A 14573-nucleotide genomic window follows, 5' to 3' on the forward strand; every position below is an offset into this window, starting at 1 on the left:
CAGAGTAAAGAAAAGCTTAATATCTGAAGAAATACTGCGCTTCTTAATTTGAATGCAATATCTTTGTCAATCTCTGGGCGTGAAGTGTAACATCTAGAAATCTTTGGTAAAGTTTGCAGCTGACTGAACCAGGAAGGCAGTGGTTGGAATATAGCTTAACTGCTCAGCAGTCTGGAATGTTAATGAAGTAGTCGGAAGGAGATCATAAGATCACCTTCATTAGGTCAGGTTAAAGATGCGTCTGTCCCCCCTCACCAGTATCGTGTATGTCACTGTCCCTTTGGAGATGTATAAGGAACAGTACAAGTACTCCTTCGGTGTATTTCTGTGCCTTCACTGGTTTGCAGCTTGGGGACTTTCTGAACCAGAGACATAATCTTTGTGTTTGACATCCTTTAAATTTCTTGGTGGTGGATTTATCCAATGTCTTTCTTAAATCCTTGTAAATTTTTAGTAACTTGTTGTCACAGAGCAGTTCCAAGACTTCGGTATCTGTTTTGTGAAAAAGAATCCAATTAATTTTTTAGCTTGGTATTTTTAACTTTCATTTGCTACCTCTAGTTTGTTGTAGTAGAAAATCAAGCAAATGATCATCCCTCTTCACTGCTTTGTACCTTTTGTATCCCTTGCTAAACCTTTTCAAACGTGATTGTATTACAGTGTAGGTAAACACAGTGCAGTGTCTGGAAAGGATGAGCAAGTTGTTCACTGTTAGGGAGGAGGTGGTGATGTCCTAAAGGCAGCGATCTGAGGATTTAGGGACTGATATAGCTCTACAGCAAGACTGCTGATGTTAGATAACATGAACCTTGGATGAGTAAGGGAGAGTATTGAGCAGAAGTGAATGTCAGAAGCTATCCTGTGATCGTAAAACATTTTACTATTTGCTTTCATGTTGAAAATTTTAGACTAAAAATATATTTCAAAACTATGCTTCAAACCATTTTTTGAAAGAGTTGTTCTGTGTGTGAACGTTTTTGTGTTTTTCCCACTAGCAAACATCTGGCATATGGACAACACTTGTCATTGGTTGTTACACTGTAATGGAATTGGATTGCGGTGGCAGGGATCTTAACAGTATGTTGTGTTCATTCTTGTGGCGTGATGTGATTCACCTCTTCGACTCTTAGCCTAATCAATTCTGTGCCATCTCAGGGTCTGTAGATAACAGGGAGCAGGTAAAACTAAGGTAAATTATTTTGTGCTTTCAGGTCAGATATTGCAGAATGTCAGTGTCTTTTGATTAGATATACTGTATTAAAAAAAAAAACAACCACCACCTTGGGTCTGAGATTGATCACAGGATCATCTAATAAGCCTCTTTTGGCAGGGCTTGTCACAACAGGACGGGGGGGAAAGGTTTTAAACTAAGAAAGGGTATATTTAGACTGGATAGAAGGAAGGAATTTTTTTAGAATGAGGGTGGTGCAACACTGGCACAGGTTGCCCAGAGAGGTGGTTGATGCCCCATCCGTGGAAGCATTCAAGGCCAGGGTGGATAGGGCTGTGAGCAACCTGATCTGGTTGAAGATGTCCCTGCTTACTGTAGGGGGGTTGGACTAGATGACCTTTAAAAGGAGCTTCCAACCCAAACCATTCTATGATTGTGTGATCATCTAACCTTAATTTCTGTGAAACTGAAATTTTTTTATGGACTAGCTTACTCTTTTTACTGGCCTGCATCCCTGTGTAGGCAGTCTTGAGGTTATTCCACTGGATTAGCTGGTAGGTCATTCAGTCACACCAGAGAGGAATATTAGATGCTTCTGTTAGAACGCTCAGCCATTTCTTTAAAGAGTAACTTTTTGCAGTTTAAGTTGGTGCTGTGTGGTGCTACGTGATTGGTATTATGAAAAGCTTGTTTTCTGTTTTTCTGCAGAATCTTTATTTTATGTTTAGAATATGGAAAGGTGCAGTGTGACTTCCACGTTCAACGTTTTTTGTTTCAGAAATATCCTCTTTAATGTTTTAGACAGTACCTATCAGTATTAAAAGAAAAATATCAGCAGATCTTCATTTGTTGGAGTCTATTCAGGCATAGGAAGAACATCTGTGTGAAAGTGATACAGTCAGATGAATTCCATTTGCGGAATTCTTGTTGTTGACAGGTGTAAGAGTAAATTGCAATGGCTGCATGGTGCTAACAAGAAGCAGGTACAAACAGGAAATGGTGTATATATACTTATTTTCATTACTACAGTTATTTTCATGAAATGATGTACACACAGAATTACTATGTTTCTTTAAACGGGAAAACTTATTCTGACTTCAAGTGAGCTTAATGTCCTGTTATCTTCTGGAAAAGTCAATGGTTTACACTTGGAGATTTTGAAATGTATAAAATGCTCTCTCTTGTCAGAGTGGACAAGTCTTTGTGTGGTTATATTTTTATCTTTCTTGTGTTCACTGTGTTTTCCTTCTCTATGTTACCTTTTCCTTGAGGCTTGACTTGCCAGGCTTTCTTTGTATTATCCAGAAGTTAGTATTGGTTCATACCGGGAGGCAGTTTTGGTCACTGGAATGCCAGTGAAGCGCAAATTGTGTATGCTACAGGAAGACAGTGGATCATGCTTGTTATGCAGATCTGCAATGCTGTTTGTACTTAGAATTTATGAGTGATTATTTAGCCAGAACTTTTACATAGGGCTTCCAGTATTGAGGAGGAAGTTGGTTCTTTTGCCAGGCTTCGTTACAAGATAGAAAGATGTCATGAAGGGACATAAGCTCAGCTATGAAATACCAACATCTTAGTGCAGTTAGTGGACTGCAACTCAGTGCTGACTTGGGTGGATTTTTGTTTGTGCTAGATCAGAGAAAATTCTTGTGCTTGACAGTAGCCTGCATGCAGAGTCTGCGCTGCAGCGTGATAGCTTGTAACCTTGACCCAAGGTCTCTGTCAATGTGAGTGAAGGTTTCTTGTGGCATTGGACAGAGAAAGCAGGTGCCTCTGGGCTGTGCGTATTGTTAAAGGGAGTGAACTGGTCTTGATTCTCCACTAACTTCTGGCATAGTCTACATCGGGCTTCTCCTTTTAATTCTCTTAATTTTTAACTTGCATCCAAATTCCAGCTGATGAACAATAATCCCAAGTTAACCACTACTGGGAAAAAATAGGAACTGGATTTCAGTTAAGAGGTGCTCAGAAGATGACAAAGACACATGGCTTCTTTAAGCACAGTGTTGAAATTGGTTTGCAACTGGCAGTTTTGTATTTTGTTTGTAAGCACTGTGGCAAAGAGTAAACCTTTTACTTAAGAATTTAAAATAGGTTACTTAAGAAGACTTCTTGCTTGCTTTCTTTATAAACATTTTTCTGCTCTTTTTTAGACATGGACCGTGATTATGGGCATGGAGGCTATGGTGGCCCACGATCCATGGACTCTTACCTTAACCAATCCTATGGGATGGAGAGTCATGGAGGTGGAGGCGGAGGAGGTGGTGGTGGTGGTAACAGGTAAAATAATCCTTCAGTTGTCCAAAGAATTGATCAAATCCTATTGAAGTTTAAATCGTTCTGTCTTCTAACTTAAGTGTTCCTGAGGCATGTTGTTATGATTTTGTATGAACGCTTTTGTTCCGAGTCTTCATGTTTGATGAATACTGGAAAATACTAAACTGTAAGAGCTAGATTCTTGTAATAATCAGCATTTTTGTAGACAAGTTGGACAGTGAAACAATGCGTCTTTGAATGAAAATGGAAAAAGTTCTATTTTTCAGTAATGGCTAGCGATCTGTAGCTGATTGGCCTGACGTACCATTTCTGACATAGCAGACTAGACCTAACTGGTTTAGTGCCTTGGACTGAATCTGTCAACATTCCGTTTTCAAGGAACATTTAGGGTATGTGTTCTTTGGTTTGAGTGTGTAGTGCTCAAATGATCTTGGTATTGAATCTGAAAGTCATGTCCAGATTATTTCATTGGCAGGTACTGATTACACTCAAAACTATCTGCATGTTCTGGGCTGCTTTGTAAGATGGATTGGTCTAAAATAAAATTCTGATGTAGTGATCTTAAAGTTGTGTATTTAATACTAGGATACTATTACTGTTGCTCTTTCAGATAAAAACAGTAGGGAGCAGCTGATTTGATTTAGGTCTTAATATCGTATTCAAAGAAGCATGCTTTTCAGAGTAGTGATTCTATCTTGGAGGAAATAAAATGCGAAGAAAACTTAGATAATCTGATGGTTTTCTTGTGTGCGCCCTTGAATTCTTGTCTGCTGTAACCAGACTACTGTAGGATTCTTGTCTGTAGTCACTGTGATGCCACTGGGCAAGGACAGTACTAAGTAGAGAGGCTGGAGAAGTGTTGTGTTTTGCTGCATGGTTCTGTTAAACATTTTAGTGAAGTGTAATTTGTTTAATGATGAACATTTAAGATTGACTTAAAAGTCTGAGCAGAGAATCAAGAATGAGCTGTACCTACCATATAGTAATCTGCATATGATTGAAGTTGAATGACTACTTGAACACCGAAATGTCTCTTGCCATGTAACGTTAATATTGTGCATGGGTTCTTTCTGTAGATAGTGTCACTTTCTGTGTAGCTTTGGGTCTTCTGAGACTAACATATTTTAAAATGAAGCATTCAGTTTACTGTAGATACAGTTAGTAATCAGAATCTGACAGTGCATATTTTATCAGTCAAGGTGTTGTCTTTCGCAACTCCTGCTGAATCGCCCTATTATAACCCTGCAGGGACACTAATGTGTTTCCCTTCCAAGTGGTTACAAATATTGATGATTTCTAGCCTGACCAACACCTTATCCCCCTCAGGCAAAGCAAACTCTTGGTAAATAACTACAGATTTCAGCTCCTTGTTACTCTACTCTGAAATTCCAAGGACTGTTTTCATGTCCACTGTGCATGCATTGGGTAGACTTTCAAAATCCTGAGTTGCTAGACTTAATGGTCTGCAAGTGAAAGATGGATACGCTGAAGGTCATGAACTCTTTGATTGGGAGACTGAATTTTACAGGGAAGAAAATTTCCAAAAAGTTAAAATATGAATGGAAGAGCACATGTATTTTTCCTTTAAAATTAGAACTGTAGGGTGTTTTAAGACTTGCAACAGTATCACTAAAAATACATTTCTAATTTTTTTCCTCAGTTCAGAACTAAGCCGCCTTTTAACTGCTGTTTAACTGTTAGAATGTGAGGGCATGATTTTGAAGAAAGGAGAATTTGACTAGCCTATGAATGTCTGCAGGTGATTATTTTCGTGAGACTAGGGCTGGGCTCTAATAATGTTTTAGTAAATAAATGTTGCTGAAAAATTTAAGTAAACAAAGTTCAGGCATACTGAACTTTAGAATTGTTGGTAGCAAAAATGGCTCAGATAGGTTTCTATCTGGTCATAGTGTGATTTGCCCAGCCCTAATCAAGATTAAATAATAACACAACTGTACGGACCAGTATAGTAATAAATTGATTTTAGCTGATAAATGTCAACTGATAACTTGTCTTTTGAAATGTATAACATTAGTAAGCTTACTTTTTTTTCTCCTCACTGTGCAACTTTTCCAGGTTTGGACCTTATGAGTCTTACGACTCCGGGTCTTCTCTGGGTGGGCGAGATCTGTACAGATCTGGCTATGGTTATAATGAACCCGAACAAAGCCGCTTCGGAGGTAGTTATGGTGGTCGATTTGACAACTCCTACCGGAATAGCCTTGACTCTTTCGGAGGTAGAAACCAGGGCGGGTCTAGCTGGGAAGCACCTTACTCCCGTTCAAAATTGAGGCCTGGGTTTATGGAGGACAGAGGAAGAGAGAGTTACTCTTCCTACAGCAGTTTTTCTTCACCCCATATGAAGCCTGCACCTGTAGGCTCTCGGGGGAGAGGAACGCCTGCTTATCCTGAAAGTGGATTTGGAAGCAGAAACTATGATGCTTTTGGAGGACCATCAACAGGCAGAGGCCGAGGCCGAGGAGTAAGTACAGAATCTTTTCAGATTCTTTTCACTAGACACTCTTTTAAACCCTTTCAAGACCACTGCTTTAAAATGAATGCACTGTTCAGTACAGTGTGGGTTTTTTGTCCAAGCAAACTATCATGGTTCACAATGTTGTTTACCCCCTTGAAGCTGTCTTCAAGTAGAACCCAGTCCCTCTTTCTGTTGAAAGTAATGAGTAATAGAAGACTAGTTGATAAGGTTTGTTAAATCTCTCCTTTTGTTTGAAAGGTGAAGATAAAAGTAATAGGTTTGGTCTAAAAGGGATTAAAAGGACTTGCATTTTTCCTTGTAAACACTAGCATCTTTGCTGGTGGGGAAAGTCTTGAATATTGTAAAAGTTTAATTCAAAGTCTTTTGAAGTTTTGAGTAGGTTAAAGGTGCAATGTATAAGCAAAAAGTAAAACCCAGGTTGTGAATGCTAGAGTAGTTTTTGTTTCCTGTGAAGGTAAAGTTTATCTAATTCTTTAGTATGTTGACTACATGCTTTATCAAACACCAAGTCTTCTTTTAAACTTAATTCTCACTCTGACTTGTGTATTGGAAGGGTGATGGGGAGGAAATGGCAAGGTGGGTGGTTAGCAGTAACATTAATTCTTTTTCAAAATTAAAGTGTGGTTAAAGGGGCATCATCAACCTGAAATCAGGTCCTTTCACAGAACAGAGATAAATTTCCAGATAGTGTGCCTAGTCCTGTTACTTGTATTCATTTTATTTTGAAGACTTGTGGTCTAACTCCTTTTCAGTGGATTCTTTTGCAGTGTAGGATGTAAAAACTGTATGTCCAAGAAACAGCAAAATTTAAAATAGCGTATCACAGTCTGGAGAAGTAATGCTTGATGTTAAATAAGCTAGGAGAAAAAAAAATACAACAGAATAAAAGAATCCTGACAGAAGTGCGAACTTTAAGTTGATGGTGTCCCTTTATCTTGGTTTTATAATCCCGATTCTGATTATGTTTTTTTTAAGCACGAAGAGTACAGTGAACACTTTTCTGCCTGTGCCGCTAGGTGTAACTTACCTCTTAAAATTCTTAAGCGTACCATATTTCTTTGGAAAGCAATTCTTTAGTATTAAACCATACAACTCGTCTGTAGCTGGAAGTGTAGAGGAAGATTATTTTTTACTGGGTCTTTTCAATGCCTGATTGTGTGGTGATTTTGTTTCAGAAAGTCTACTTTGCAACATTCTTGAGTGCTATAGTTGCCCTATTCAAATTTTAGCTCAGATTTGCACATGGCTGCTAGCTAGAATGTAGCATGGTATGAGAAATGGATTCTAATCTTTGTTTCTCTGCTTGCGAAGCTGAAAGTGTTAAGTTCTTAAGCTTGGATGCCATCCTTTCAGAACTCATGTAGATCTGAAAGTTTTGTGCAGTTACAACCAAGTAGCCTTATTTCTTTTTTGTTTTGTTTTTGAAATTTATCTTTTTATTCTTCTATGTAATAAAGGAGAATGTAAAGGCTAAACTACTTACCATATGTAAAATGCATTGCACCTTTAATAGATAGACTGTTTAAAAAAAAGTACTTGAAATTATCCAAGTGTATACTTCATGTCAGATTTATGTATGTACAGTGTAAATGTACATGCTAGGCAGTTCTATCTCAACTGAATAAATTAACATGGAAATCTTGTGCATGGACTTTCAATTAAGAAAAGTGCCTGTTCTGGTACATTCTGTCTGTCATTTAAAATTTGCTGAAAAAACAAAGTAATACTTTTCACAAAGTATGCTGAAGTTATTTGTGTATTCTTTTAATTTTGATAGTGTAATACTAATTCTTTTCTCATGGCAATACAAATATTTCTGCTTATCCAAGTCACCCATCCAGTCAGTGGGCTCTCTTCTGCCCTTTATTAATCAGACATTCGAGTTAATATTAAAAGTATGTTAGAGCTTTTGAAAATACTGCAGCTACCTAAATTCTCCCTCTTCAGATTACTCATTTATTCCATACCTTCAGAGAGGTATCTTTCATAACAAGTATCCACAAATGTACAGCGTTTTAGAAATAATAGAAAGGTTTAGTCTTTCAACTGAATTTTCATTCCTATTGCTGCCATGTTTTTGAATCACTCCCCCCAGGCCCAACTTTCAAATTCTGAAGCTGTTGAATTCAGTGGAAAGATAAGTAAAAGAAAGAATGAGCTTCCTTCAATTAATTGCTGTTCCACACTGGACAATCTTCTTGACTCAGTTTTTAAATCACTGCGAATCATGTGGCAGAAAGAAGCTTGCCTTTTTTTTTTTAAAAAAAAAAAGAAACAAACAAAAAACAACAAAAAATATCCTCCTGACTAAATTTTCAACACCTGGGTTGGTTAGCGCATTTTTTTCCCAGAGGGAGAAGTCATTCATCATCTAGAGAATCTGAAGAGAGGAGCCAAGATGCTAGACTGAGATGCGAACTCTGATAGACATGTTCATTGCCTGGACAATGGTTCTGAATAAGCAGAAACACAGTTGATACATATGTATTAATTCTACTGGACGAACACCCACAAAGCCATTGCACAACACAACATCAAAGCAGGAGCTTAAGTTTCCCATGCATTTTGCTCTAGAATGCAGAGTTTACTTAGTTCACAGTTTTATTGTACCAAGTAATTGTTTTATTTCTGTTGATTTCGTATACTAATACTTTTCTCTTGATGTCACAAATTTTCAGCATATGGGAGACTTTGGAGGAATGCACAGACCTGGAATTGTTGTTGACTATCATAACAAACCCAGTCCTGCAGCAGTTGCTGCAAGAGGAATAAAAAGAAAAATGATACCACAGCCGTATAACAAACCTGGTGGGACATTTATCAAGAAACCCAAAATGACAAAACCTATTTTGAAGCTGAGCCAGAAAAAATCACCTAGTAAGTAACAAGTGCCAAAATTCTTAAGTTAAAATTACTATTTTTTTAATTCATTAGGAGTTATTTAGTTTTAATATTCAGAAATAAGGCTGTATGTGCTGTTTTGTAGTTTTTCATTTTCTACCTTTGAAGTACTCTACAACAGATTTTATGAATTTACTCTTTTAGCTCTTCTACTGCAAAGATAAATTGCTGAATGAAACTGAATATTTCGATGTGTGGAAATAAGTACTGCTGAAGACTATTTCATTTAGACTTTATAATAATACTTCCTGGAGGCAAGGAATTTTCAGCCCTGAAAATAATTTCAGATCTCAGGTTGCCTTAAGTGACAGTGCCTAACAAATATTAAAATTTGCCCTTGCACGAGCTGGGCACTGCTGCCCAGATACTTTAATGGGTAGGAAAAGTAGTCCATCAGCTGCAATGCGACTAAAATAGAGCATAAGGTGTGGGTGAAGAGGAGAGGGAAAGGGAGGCAAACTGAGAAAACAGTACAAATTGTTACACGATAATTTCTGAAAGGTAGAGAGAGGTTGCTCCTGCTTGTAAATGAAATTCTGTAATGAAGAGAAGAACTGGAAATACGATGGATAAACTGGAAATAGAAATTGCAAAGTATTGGTGCTTGGTTTGTTTAGCTCCCCTAAATATGTCCTACAAATCTAATATTGATATTGCAGGCAAAGCTGGAGAAAAATCTTCACTAATGAGATATGACTAAATTACTTGCTTTGAGGGAATGTAAACTTGAGTATTAAATATTATGAACAGCATGTACAGCAGTCAAATTCTAGTTTTTTGTGTTTGTGATCTCAGTAATCTGGATCTGCAGTGTTTTGTGTAGTTTAGTTTCACATCAAACCTGAAAGATGCTTGAAGTTGCTTTTAGCTCAAAGCTAAATGCACAGACTTGACAAACTTCCACATGAAAGTTTTAGTTTTGTAGTTCTAGTTACGGTGTATTACGAAACTGTTACTTTAACTTGAAGAGTACTGTGAAAATATCAGGCATTGGGGGTATAGAACACATTCCTCTGTCTTTTGTATAGGGAATGTTATTGCTGGACTCACCAGCTTTGTGATAAAATGGGACTATAAAATACACATCTGGGTATATCAAAGATTTTCATATCAAAGATCTCCCTCTTAGCTGTTCTTTCAGTACTTTTGTAGGTTCTCCTTTTCTAAACTGCGTTCAAACAGCACTACTAGTTTATTACCTGTTGTTCTCCCTCACTGATTTCCACAATCTGAGCACCAATGTACTACATAATACTGAATTTACTTTAAGAAGTGCAGTAGCTAGTGCCTACTAGAATGCACTTTTAATTAGCCTGTCCTGTGGCTCAGAGATTGGGAGGGAAGAAACTATTGGGTGGCTTAACACAATTTTCTGAAACTTGAACTGAAAGGTGCTCTAAGTAGTATTGTGTAATTGAAAACTAAAACGTGGGTAACAACTAACAGAAAATTGGATGCAACTGGTGTACGATATATGTATGAAAGTATCTCTCAAAATCATACTGTCCTTTCAGTCTTGACTTCGTTGTTTTGTGGAGTTAAATATATGTTGGGGTTGATGTAGCCTGAGAGTTAGCATGAACAGGCCGCTTAAGCAAAACAGTTAGCATAACTGAACAGGCCACTGGAAAGGACAGCTAAGAATAACAATTGAGAAAGTTCTGATAGTGCACATGATGTGGGTTAGCAAAAACAAGATGTGTTCAAGGACGTGGAGGCGGCCTGTTGCTATTGGCGTTAGTGCATAGTTACCAATCATAAGGGAATATGGGGTGCGTGAACAGCATGTGATTTATGTCTATAGCCTATCTGAATAAGCGCGATCACATGTACAGATATGGAAAAATGTATCTAACCACGCAAGCAGACCAATAAATTGGAATCAACTGTGCATTGCATCAATGTGTGAGAGTCATTCCTGTCCCTGCATGGATGCTGAAACTCAGCAGATATGTGTGACTCTTCTGGAAGACTGTTTAGGTTATATTCCTAAGGCTAACTATTTTACTTTTAGTATTATTACTCGGATATGATAAATTCTAGATGTAGACTGTCCTAGCTGCATAAAAAGCTGGGTTTTTTTTCTAAATATCTTAAATGATTTGACAGTGACAACACTTTTTGCGTGATTTATTTCTTCATTTTATATTTACAGACATGAAGACATCTTTCCAGGACTCTACTATAGAGGTAAAGATTCCCAGAATTGCAAAATATTTGTGATTCTTTCAGAAGTTTGCACAATATACCTTAATATGAATAATTATTAAGCTAGAGTTATAAAAATTAAGCACATAACTATAGAAGTTTCTTTGAGTATTTTTTTTTTCACCTTATCTAAAACTGTCTGATTTTGGTGGCAGTCTGAAATCCTTACTGATTTCAAATGAAAGGTATAGCTTGTGTGAATAGCTTGGAAAATTAATTTTTAGTGTATTTATAGATCCTGCCTATTTTTGTAATGCACAGAGAGCTGTCATGTGAACACCTCTCATGTAGTCATGGGTAGTTAGCTTGTATTCATACACCTGTGACCTGCTTGGATGGGTGAGAAATTAAGTACAAAATGACAGGGAAATTAGTAAACAGCAATGGGGAAGAATGGGTAAGACAGAAGACACATCAAGGAGACAGGATAAATAAAAAAAGAACCAGTGTTAACAGGTGTTCTCTGGTAGGGTACAAGGATTGTTTCCCACCTACAGAAAGAGAAGTTGCAACAATAAGTAAGAATGTGATTAGTAAGCTAAGCAAGTGTATATATATCCTGGTTCCGCGTTGAAAGACTGGAGTGCTGTTTTCCTTATTTTTGAGTGGAGGTGTTAACGTATTCTCAAGTAAGTATTTAGAAGTCTGAATTGGAAGTCGGAATATTTATGTAGAAGACAGAATATTGATTGTGAAACTAATTCACAAAGACTTGAAGACATTAAGGAGAAATGCATAGCTTGAAGTGTTTGTACACTGGGTCTAACTAGATACTTAATTCACTTTCTTCCATGGTCATATTTGATAAAAACAGCAAGTAACCGATTATTGGAAATAAAGTAATTTGCACTGTCTCTTTCTGGATTTGCAATGGCATTGTTTTGTTGGTTGTTTTCTTACAAAATTTGTGGATTTGACGTTATTAGGAAATTGAAGTGGACACAAGTGGTGCAGTTGTTATATATGAAGACTTCACAAGAGATGCTTATGATCTTGGATATCAGACTTTTGGAGGTAAGTCACTTTGCTTTGTCAGGGTAGGTATTGTATCTGTGTGACTTTGAGTGAATAGATATAGTAAGCCTGTAATGTATGACCTCTAATAATTATTGGTAGCATGACTTTTTTGTAAATAGTTTATAAATTTCAGCCATGGAGAAGATGATTGTTTGCAACATCCATCCATCACTTGTTTTGTTCTTTACATGCTTATTACCTCTCTGCTTTCTGATCATCTCTGTATGTTGTTTGACTTGTTTTAATATTTGTGGAATAAGTGTAAATGGTCTTCTATACTTACTGCCACTCCATTGCTTAAATGTTGTCTATGCCACCAGTTCCTCACCCCTATCCTATTATTTGTCCCACTAGCTGATCAGCCTCACCCTTAAATCCTAGGTGAGTCACTTTTATAAAAGTGGATTTAGTTAACTTGGAGAGCTGCTCGCAAGAGCACGGGGTCTATTTCATGTGCAGTCATAATGAAACAGGTTAATTATTAGTTTACATAAAATCAGATGGCGTGTAGATTAATTGTAATGATTTCAAACATATACACGAAGCAATCCAATGTCGAGGCTGAAACTACTTTTTAGTCCCCTTTTCCTCGTGTGCTACCCTATTGCATATGTATTTCATTCTGATCGTAAGAAGTGCTGGAAATGTGCAGCCAACTGATTAGAGTTCTTTTCTTGAAATAGTAGTCAGTTGTCTTTTTTTTTAATTACATGGTTTTTTTCAATTTTTAAAAGTTTGCGTAAGTGCACTGAAAGAAAGTGGGAGCCCCACGGGGGAGTCCCAGTTATATGTAGATTCCAGCTTCCATTCTCCAGTTTGTAATGGGATGGGCACTTGAATTTGTGAGCTTGAGGGGTAAGATATAGGGTGTTTCACTCCACAGGATGTTACACTAGATTATTTTTACAGCAGCAAAACAAGTGATCTTTTGCAAATTTCCGGGGTGGGTGGTAAGGCACCAAGTGAAGTTTAAATCCTGACATCAGTAATGAGAAGTGCCTCTGTGGGTGGATGGTTGTTCTTAGTTTTCAAATTCAATTAAAAAAAATGTATTTTGAATAGGAGTTTTTCTCCTCTCCAGATCAGAGTAATTTTTGGAACTCTTTGCTACAAAAAGAAAAACCTTGGGGGTGATCAGGGATGGAATGTAAACTGTTAGTTGGTGGAAATGTTTTCAGTACTCGGTGACACTTCTAGAGCCACAGAGCTTTTTGCGAGTCTGCTTTTTTCTTTTTTTTTTTATTATGCTGCTTTACATAGCTTTCTGTTGCTGTTTGGATAGAGGCAGATTTCGTGGAGTCTGACCTCTTTGCTAAGGTTGAACTGCAATAGAAAACCAAGTGATCCTCTCTCCTGCTCTAAAACTGCTCACTGAAAAATACTCTAATTGTTTCCCTTTGTCCATAGGCTTTTAAATCAGGCATAGGAAAGGCAAACATAAATACACTTATGCAGAAAGTCAGTGTCCTTAGAAGTCTTTAATGTTGCAAAACTAATTTATGGTCATTTGTTTGTTTGCACTCACTTACATGCCGGGTCATAATGTAATGCAGTTCTTCTTTGAAGGTTTGGTTGGATTTTTGCTGTGTGGTAGGTTTCTCCACCCTCAGCTGGCTCTTTCTTCACTGGTTTATTTCTTTAGCTGGAAACCTTTAGAACATTTTCCTGTGAAATCAAGTGAAGTCTAGTGGAGAAAAATAATTAAGCTGTTGAAGTTCAGGTTGGGTACCATGCCTTTATGAAATACTGCGTTGTCTCCTTTATGAGAACCTTTGCTTTTGGTTTTGGAAACTGCCTGCTCAGCAGAAGAGAATGGCTCTAGATAGTTTCTTTTTATGTACGGGGATGGTAGCAATGGTGCTCTAAAACCATGGAGAGTTTTAAATAATACGTTTCTGCCCATGCACCTCCAGTGCCCTTTCCTGGTCACTTACTTGAAGAAGCCTTTAATACCTAGGCACAGCAGGGTAGCAGGGTTTGCTTTAACTCTGAATTTTCTTACTTTTGTGAGTGTAATCTAGAGCGTAACCCCATAAGTACTAAGTTGCATTGTTGGAAGGAAATGTTTAAATTGGTGTCTTTAGAGGAGGAAAACAAAGCAAAACTTCTATGGCATTTAAATAAGCCATTGGACTACTTTGGTCTAAGGTTTCTCTCTGCATTTTGAGGTGTCTGTGGACTAGATGGGGAAGACAGATACTTTTACTGGGGTGTGATGCGTTTGGTTTTTTTGGGGGGAGGGGATGGGAGGGGAACGTAATGTTTTAAAATCCTTCTACTGTATGTTAAGATGGCAAAGGAGAAGTTAAAAGTGAGGAAGAAGAAAAGCGGCGAATTGAGGCCAGAAGAGAGAAGCAAAGGCGTAGAAGGGAAAAAAACAGTGAAAAATACGGTGATGGATACAGGTTTGTGTTACAACTTCTGTCTTGTGTTTTTCTTCCCCTTTATCCTTCAGTGAGAATATGTTGTCTTTCCTGAAAGACCCTTTGGACTGATTTT

At 37.5% G+C, this 14573-nt stretch overlaps 1 protein-coding gene across 2 annotated transcripts in view; it reads left to right on the forward strand.

Moving 5' to 3' along the window:
- ZNF326 (zinc finger protein 326) overlaps positions 1–14573 on the forward strand; it is a 32073-nt gene that overhangs the window by 3846 nt on the left and 13654 nt on the right. For both annotated transcript variants that reach the window (XM_075424879.1, XM_075424880.1), the window contains 6 exons: positions 3328–3454; positions 5528–5933; positions 8627–8825; positions 11005–11039; positions 11984–12071; positions 14365–14479. In XM_075424879.1, the coding sequence (XP_075280994.1) occupies positions 3328–3454; positions 5528–5933; positions 8627–8825; positions 11005–11039; positions 11984–12071; positions 14365–14479 (970 nt within the window). The remainder of the gene's footprint in view (positions 1–3327; positions 3455–5527; positions 5934–8626; positions 8826–11004; positions 11040–11983; positions 12072–14364; positions 14480–14573) is intronic.

Source organism: Opisthocomus hoazin, chromosome 6 (genome assembly GCF_030867145.1).
Source record: "Opisthocomus hoazin isolate bOpiHoa1 chromosome 6, bOpiHoa1.hap1, whole genome shotgun sequence".
Taxonomy (NCBI): domain Eukaryota; kingdom Metazoa; phylum Chordata; class Aves; order Opisthocomiformes; family Opisthocomidae; genus Opisthocomus; species Opisthocomus hoazin.